Raw genomic sequence first — 8,917 nt, 5'->3', positions numbered from 1 at the left:
CGATACTACATTTTGGTGGAATTCATTGAGCAGATTTTGAAATATTTAACAGTATAAGTGAGAAACTGGGCCATCTCGTGGTGCTAGAGGAAAATGAAGGGCATCACCTGAGGAATTACAATCAACCTCAAGGCACTAAACATATAACACAATGTATAACACTTCTTGGAAATCCACCCTACAGCAGTAGAGATATTTCAGACTGGACCAAACTGGCAGAATAACCTGTCCACACAGACAAGCCTGAAGCTCTGATACCAGAAAGACCAAATAAAATGCTAATAATACACACTGGCTTTTCAAAAGTAGAACGCATTAATACAAATAAACCTCGCCATCTCACATGCGCGTAGTTAAGCCTATTTGTCACCATATTTATGGCAGCTTGTCTCCTCACTGGATCATCTCATGAATACTTTGACGAAAATCTGCAGCTGTCCTGCGGCTGACCCTGAGCTTTGAGGCAAGAAGTTAATTTCTCCAAAGCAGGCCGATAAAACATCTCATCAGAGACACACTCACGCGCCACACGGCATGAACACCCCTGTGCACGCGTAATGAATGCTGCACAATTAAATATGTATTGGAGCTCTTATATTCTGTGTGTTTGTTGAGCTGACGGGCAGTGCTCAGAAGGCACGACGTTAACACACCTTATCAGTGCAGCTTTATCAACGCAAACAGGCCTCTCTTGTAAGCTCTTGAACATAAGGGCACACGTGCGCATGCACGTGCACACGGCTCACACACACGCACACACACACACACACACACACACATTTGAACTGAGAGTAGAGGTACACTGGCTTTATTGGCTCCAAAGTTTAAACATTATTGCTTCTTCAAAAGAGGAGGGCAGACAGACAGACAGACATACACACACACACACACACACACACGCTGAATCACTATAACTCTGTGTTACCTTGTTTATCTTCTGGCTATTCACCTGCTGTTCACAATCTCATCAGTTCACTATCTCCAGCTATAAATAACGTGGTTAATAAAAAACACATGTATCATGTCAATCTGTGCTAATGAAGCACAAACTGCACAGCCTTGGTTATTAGACGGCCTATGTGCTTTAGACACAACTTTTGTTTTTTCCTCTGCATGATTCGCCCTGGATCATTCTTATTGTGTTATAGGTCACTGCACAGCAAACCATCCTCCTTTCTTCCTCGTGGTATTTCCTTTTTAAACATACTTGGCCTTGGAGATTAAACTTCTGCCAAACTGACAGGTTCCTTTCATACCTCTTAATTTGCACTGTGGGGCAGCAGTGATATTAAAGGTGCCACAAATAGTTTTCTGCGCTATGAATTCTACCAAAACAACATAATGAATGAAAAAAACTAAACAATGGTCCAGAAATAATGGCGTATCTCTCTTTGTTTTCCTCAATATATAGGCAGTATTTCCCAGAAAGTCTTTTGCTCAAAAAACACGATCGTTGCTTGACGTTTGGAAGAGGATTTTCCATCTGTCTTTTATTGCAATATAAAGGAGTTCAACCAGTTTCACAACTCCCCATTGGAAATACAATCAGAGCACTTTTAGTAGCAAATAAGTGAAACAGCAGGTGGAATAATGGACTCCTGCTCTCTGACACTGATATTTTCGAAACTGGTAAACAATGACAATAAGCTTTTTTTTTTGAGTGATTTAAGCCAAGTTTTATGATCCTGTTTCATCTCAAAAGGCTGCGTATAAGTACTATGATGTGATGCAATATGCCACACTCCATTGCCGTGGGTCAAACTTGCTTATTAGAGTTTGTTATCAAAACTGATTAAAACAAGGCACATATAGTTTACATACCTTTAAATGTGTCGTGATGTTGCTTTACAGTAAATATAAAAGACTGGAATCTATGAACTAAACCTTGGACATAAGTTTTTTTTTTTTTTCCTAAATTGTAGGATGTACTCGACAGCAGTGAGTAATGCCGACAGGTCAAAATAATTAAATTTAAGCTGAGTAAACCATGTTGATGAGAGCCGTCATGGCAGAACATCTCTACTGTTAGCCCAGGCTCAGGCTAACAATCAGCAGCAGACTTAGTAGTAGTCCAAGAATCAGACAGAAAGCATCAGTGGTGATGAAGGCTACACATGCAGACACTGTTAGAGTAAGTAATGTGCTCACAAGTGACCTGAACGTAGCCGGGCTCCACTCTCTGGACACCCACCAGCTGTCGAGCTAGATGGACACAACCAGGGAAGTACCGGAGGTCAGAGCCAGCCTTCAAATTAAAGGCGCTGAATTCATTGTCTTTACTTTGGTATTTGCGCGGTATAAACCTCATAGTTCACCTTTAGGGTCAGGATTAATGTTATATTGAAAAGGCATTGTGGCTACGTATCGAGCTAGTGATGTTGCTTAATTTACCTACACTTTGACTCTTTGCTAACGTAAGCCTTTAGGAGCTAAGGCTAGCTATCTTAGATAATTACCTGGGGTGGACACCTGTCAATTCAAACAAATGTTAGCAGTAAACAGCAACTAGGCTTAATAAAAAGTTAGTTTTGCCTACATAGCTAGTTAGTTAGCTTACTACAGAGCTATTTCACTATGATTCCAGCAATGCCTAGCTAGAACTTAGCTGAGTAGTTAGCTGACATTTGTTATTGCCTAGCTTAATGTTAGCTGTTGAGTTATGTTAACCCGTCTCTTCGCTAACTTAACGTTAGTCTGTAATAGATTGAAAAATGTCCCAATACAAGCATAATTAACTAGCTATATTCAGTTAATTAGTAAATGTGTAGTGTATGTTGTAGACCTACTATACTTCGACATTGTGTAGTTAGCTAAATTATTCAAATTATTGTGTTTTAATCACGTTTTGGGGCGCTTTAATGCATGTAAGGTAACCTTTTAGGCTAAATCCGTCTCAATTACGGTTACATTTATTATCTTTTGATACATTAACATTGTGTCTGTGAATTAAACTAAACAAAATATAGAATTAAATGAATTCAATTGAAATAATTCTGACCAATCTGTTATAAACCAGATATAACTATTTACTTTTTGTAATATTATTGTGGTTTCACTTGTTGCATATACATACATAAGTTGCATACATACATACATACATACATACATATATATATATATATATATATATATATATATATATATATATATATATATATATATAGATACACACACACACATTTTCTCTTCATATTATTATCATAGCATTGGCTTTTATTGTGAGGTTTAATTTACCCTCTCTCTGAATGGTGCTTCTTTCGCAGTGTAGCCTGTTTGTTGGGCATTTCGATACTTGTCTTCATCGTGGCCACCATCCTGTGCAGCGTCCACATGTGAGTGTACTTCTTTAATCCTGCATGGAAATGTTTAACCATCTCATTGGCCCTCCTGAAAGGCAAGACCGGAAGCCGTGTTTTTTCAAACAGTGGTGTGCTTGACAGGCTGGTCCCACCAACCCGCACCGCCACAACAGCTGGGGGAGGATTTCCGACCCAGTCACAGCGAAGATGGTGGCAGCTATGGGAGTGGAGGTATTACGTTTGCCCGGATAAAGACGGAAAACCAGCCGCAAAAACTACCGCTGTGGGTCTGCTTTTATTCAGCCCCCAACTCCAGCAGAGAGCCGTATCGAGGGGGGAAAGGGAGGCAACCAGCGGCGGACGGAAGAGGACGCACCACAGCCAGAGCGCACAGTGTTGTGTTTGTTGGACACATGCATGCCAGCGAAAACTAGTGCTATCCAGACCAAAGGAATTGGCTGAGATAAGAAGATAGTGCCATTTGTGGGGCTGTTTTTTTTGTTTTTTTGTTTTTATATATATATATATAATTATATATATATAATCCCACCGAAGACCATATCCGAGGGTTTTCCTTCAGTGCTTTGGGGATTTTCTACTTCTTTGCTCTGGGGGTGGGAATGCGAGGGGAGGAAATCCAGCCTCAGCTCCAAATAACCAGAGACTTCTAACTGGGTCTCCTCTCTCCAAACGCAGGAAATACGGCCTGGGAAAAAAAAAAAGTTTGGGAGCTTTTGGAAACGAGAGGGGGGCCTATCGCTGACGTTTTGCACGCGTTTTACGACGTGACTTTTAAGTACTGCGTTGTTTGTGTGTTTAAAAAAAAAAAAAATGGATTAAGCACTCCAGCTGTCCCAAATGATACGCTGAAGAAAAGCAGTCAAATGTTACACGCCGTTGGTGTTGTTATTGCAAGAGTTTTGATCATCACTATTTATAGACCAGCCTGTTCCGACCGAGGCTGTTCCTCATAGCTGTATATTTTGCCAACTGCGCGCAACAAGTTGCAGACACTCCCAGCAGAGGCGAACCGACACTAATTTGGGCCAGCGGATGGTATTTTCTGCGCTTCTCTTTTCGGATTACGCTTCTTTGAATAGCACATACCCCCTCCCCGACCCCCTCTTTGGGAGGCAGAGGGGGAATAAACGGTGGAGATCCGGAGAGGGAGTTCAGGAAAGGACGGGGCTGGATCCGTGGGAATAGGCCTGCCTGTCAGGCCTCTTGTGATCTGGATCTTGGACTGGACAGTGCTCCAAAATAACTCGGTCTGGAATATTTTCAAGGGCCCGCTGGAAAAAAAGATGGAAGGAGCATGTATGAGGATAAGAAATGCATTTCCTTAGCACACTGAGCCATGCATGACAGGGGCTGTAGAGGAAGGTAAAGCTGCGTTAATTACTGACCACACACTTTTTTCTTTTTTTTTTTAGTTAACGGAATTTAACAGTTTGGCCTCATTTTATTGTTTTTACGTGACGCATTTTAAAGCATTTTAAGTAAGACACAAGAATAGCTCAAGTGGGACTGATGCAATATTTCTTTTTTGGGGGATATTGTTCTCAAAGTCTGGATGCTTTATGATGAAATAATTCATTATGTGCACACATTTTTTTGTTAAGCACTGCTATCTGTCCGTGACGACAGGTTTGTAAGAGGAGAAAGGAAGTGTAAATGGGCCATTTGTCGCGCACGTCGTGGAGATAAAGAGGACAGTGTAACTTTTGTAGCCACTTGCTGAGCACAACGCCAACTGTTGACAGCCCCTATCTGTCGGTGCTCACGCCATGAAGCCCTGGACCTGAACGCTGCCTTTCCACACGGACAACGTGATGTCTGGGGAATGAAACGAAAGAACCTGGGCATTTCTCCTGCACGCTGTCTGACTTTGTAATGTCAGCAGTATCGAAATATTGCGCACACCCAGAGGAGGTCATTTCCAGCCATGTAACGTCAGGACTGACTTGATGAAGGCATAACAAAAAAAAACAAAAAAAAACCGTTGCATCACTAACCAGTCCTTTCCGAGAAGGATGTTCAATCCAGGAGGCATAAAGAGTGATGACAGTGTTTTTACCGCAGCTGGAGAGAAAGCCGGGCTCAAACCCAGAGCCTCTTTGGAGAAGGACACATGTAATGTGAGTACTGACGCAAACCCGGGGTCGGATAATGAACTGCTCAAGAAACTGGAACGGCGCGTCTTGTGTGAGTGAGTGTGCAGGCTGCTGTGTGCGTAGCGAAGACGTCTGTGCCGTGCTCACCATTCATGCGGTGTGATTATTCCAACAAACACCTTTGGTCTCTCTCTCTCTCTCTCTCTCTCACACACACACACACTCGGTGTCTGCTGCCTGTCACTCTCCCGCCGCCGCCGCCTCCTCCCTGCTCTCGTGCCACATGTGCACACGCGGCACCCACGCACCGCGTCTAATTGCCTGAGCGCCATCACAAGATATTATTAATATTTTACACCTCTCCCGCACACCCTCTGTTTTCCTCGTCACACCAGTCAATATGGCCACTCTGCAACACCACCGGCAGCTTCTCATGCATGGCACGGAAGTGAGCTGCGACTCCAGCGGGGATGGCGCCGTGACCGTGCGGATTAGCAACAGCGCGCCACACGTGCATCAACATGAGCCGCTGAGGGCTGCCAGCAGTGGAGCAGGAGATGCTGGAGGCTATGGGGCAGTGAGTAAGATGAACCCCAACCTCCACAAATACAGCATCTCCTCCAGCTGCAGCTCAGCAGACTCCAGACCGGCTGCGACCTCCACAACCAGGGTGCGCAGGAAGGCACCGCCGCTGTTTGAACGCTCTGCTGCTCAGTGCTGGGACCCCAAGTTTGACTCCCCCATCCTGGAAGAGGCATGCCAAGAGAGGTGCTTCCCTCAGACACAGCGGCGGTTCCGTTATGTTTTGTTTTACCTGGCGGTAGCAGCTGCACTGTGGGGGGTGTATTTTGGGGTCAATAGTGACCGCTGCAACCCCATGGCCTTCCTCGCCCCCACAGCCTCCTTTTTAGTCGTCCTTGTACTCCTCTTTTTGTTCACGTTAACCCAGCCATACACATGGCTGTACAACCAAACCTCCTTGCTCCTGATTGCGGTCACCTTCGCCATCACCCTAGCTCCACAGATACAGACTGCTGGCTACACCGAGCTGGAGTGGGCTGGTGGTGGGAATGCCTCCTATCTCTCACCTGACAGAGTAGCACCACCTCCAACTCCTTGCATCTCCCCTGTAGGCACATTTTCCCTGTGCATTGAGGTTCTGCTGTTGTTATACAGCGTCCTCCACGTCCGCCTGTACGCCTCAGTGATGCTGGGGCTCCTGTATTCTATATTATTTGAGGCATTAGAATGGCTACCATTGCTTCAAAGGAGTTATGAAACTACTGGATGGGGGACAGTGTTAGCGGGTTCAGACTGGGAAGGAGACACCCTCCGCTGGCTCGGCCCAGCCAAGGCACTGCTCCACTTGTGTGCCCATGTCATTGGCATCCACCTGTTCATCATGTCAGAGGTGCGTTCCCGCAGCACCTTCCTTAAAGTGGGCCAGGCTATCATGCATGGCAAAGACTTAGAGGTGGAGAAGGCCTTGAAGGAGCGAATGATCCACTCGGTCATGCCGCGACGAGTTGCAGATGAGCTGATGAAGCAAGGTGATGATGAGGGCGGTGGTGAGAACTCTGGCAAGCGTTATTCCTCTGGTGCCTGCTCTGCCTCAGCTGTGTCAGTGGGTGGTGGAGGGAGTGGCGGAGCTTTACAATCCCAAAGTACCACAAACCCCAAAAATCACCCTCACAACAATCACAAACGCAAGAAGACCTCCATCCCACGTGGACAGATAATCTTCCGCCCCTTCAATATGAAACGCATGGAGCCTGTCAGCATCCTCTTTGCGGATATTGTGGGTTTCACCAAAATGTCTGCCAATAAGTCTGCACCAGCCTTGGTAGGCCTTCTCAATGATCTCTTTGGACGTTTCGACCGGCTCTGTGAACTAACCGGTTGTGAGAAGATCAGCACTCTGGGAGATTGCTACTACTGTGTAGCTGGCTGCCCCGAGCCTCGGTCGGACCACGCCTACTGCTGTGTAGAGATGGGCTTGGGCATGATCCAGGCCATCGAGCAGTTCTGCCAGGAGACATCTGAGACCGTCAGCATGCGGGTCGGTGTCCATACGGGCACCGTTCTGTGTGGGATCCTGGGAATGAAGCGCTTCAAGTTTGACGTATGGTCAAATGATGTCAATTTGGCTAACCTGATGGAGCAGCTGGGTGTGGCAGGCAAGGTCCACCTTTCAGAGGCTACCGCCCGCTTCCTGGACGACCATTACCAGAGGGAGGATGGACAAGTGGCGGAAAGAGCTGGGCAGAGTGTGGTGGAGAAACTGAAAGGTAAGTGGTCACCTGTGATTTCCTCATGACTTCTCTACATAAACTGAAAGTCAGTGTGCAGATGTTAACTATTTAGTCATAGATATTATATACAATCCTAAAAAGAGAATCACTGGTCTTGGACATAGGCTCGACTGATTAATGGTTATTACTCTAAGATATATACATTTGCAGTCATAAAAATACCTCAGTTTATCATAAAAGGCCATTGAATTGATAAAAAGATTAACAGTGCAGCAAAGGGTAAAGTATATGATAAAAATTAGTCTTAAGGTACATGTAGAAGATAAGGGCTGAAAGCACACATTGTCTGGATATGTACAAGTTAGCACACGGTCATCAGGGTTGAGTAGGGTCACTGCGTGCCTAGAAAGCACTGAAACATGTTATCTGACCAGTTATTCCTGTTGAAACCGACAGAAGCAAGAGATCGGGCTACAAGTTTAAGAGGTTAGAGAACCAGGAAGAGAAACATGTTTTGGTTCATATCAGTTATCAGGTAGCTTTTAATTTTCAGTTGCAGTCAATGAATATCAAATGTCATTGTCACTACCTGAAGAGATGTTTTCAGAGTTCACTAAATCAATTTAAATAATCTGTGTAATTCAGTACATACAGTTAACGCCAGTTTGTTGCTTAACAATGTGATTACTGTCTCTATGATGACCTCAGTTGCCTCATGCTACTGTATCAGTGGTTTTCTACAAAATTGTATAAATGATAAGTGGTTTATTTTGGAGCAGCACCCTGCAGACTTATTTTGGAGCTTCATATTTGAATGACAGAGGCCTGTGTCATTGAGATTAAAACGTTTAATCTCCAAATAAAACAAATGGATTTTAAATCCTTGCTAGGGACAAATGTGGACAGCTTGCACAGTGACACTGTTAATGGATACTAGTATGACAGGACCAGTATACATTTGGCACATAGAGTAGAGAAGATGTGTGACTGTGACTCACACATTAGGCTGATATATTTGATGGGCTTCCATGAGCTAACAATCGCTGCAGGGTTTGGCTCTTATCTCTGACTTTGTTTGTGAACTTGTTGTTGTGATTGACCAGAGTTTTTGAGCTGGAGATTCCAGCTGATAGGAGGAGGGCGGACTGGCTTTGATATTTTCTTGGCAGGTATATTTCTGGATTCATCATACTGTACCCATTGACATCACAGAGGGTAAACAATGTTTAAAGATATCTGACTTGGATATCTG

At 44.5% G+C, this 8,917-nt stretch overlaps 1 protein-coding gene across 2 annotated transcripts in view; it reads left to right on the top strand.

The window, feature by feature from the left end:
- The first annotated feature begins 2,202 nt into the window (after positions 1–2,202).
- Positions 2,203–8,917, top strand: part of LOC115585445 (adenylate cyclase 9) — a 44,533-nt gene continuing 37,818 nt past the window's right edge. The window contains exons 1-3 of one of the 2 annotated variants that reach the window (XM_030423820.1): positions 2,203–2,233; positions 3,264–3,332; positions 3,441–7,701. In XM_030423820.1, the coding sequence (XP_030279680.1) occupies positions 5,814–7,701 (1,888 nt within the window). In that variant the 5' untranslated portion in view covers positions 2,203–2,233; positions 3,264–3,332; positions 3,441–5,813. Of the gene's footprint in view, positions 2,234–3,263; positions 7,702–8,917 lie in introns of those variants that run through there. The other variant, XM_030423831.1, reaches the window with a different exon arrangement.

This window comes from Sparus aurata, chromosome 1, assembly GCF_900880675.1.
Source record: "Sparus aurata chromosome 1, fSpaAur1.1, whole genome shotgun sequence".
Taxonomy (NCBI): Eukaryota; Metazoa; Chordata; class Actinopteri; order Spariformes; family Sparidae; genus Sparus; species Sparus aurata.
This window is presented reverse-complemented; position numbering and strand designations above follow the sequence as displayed.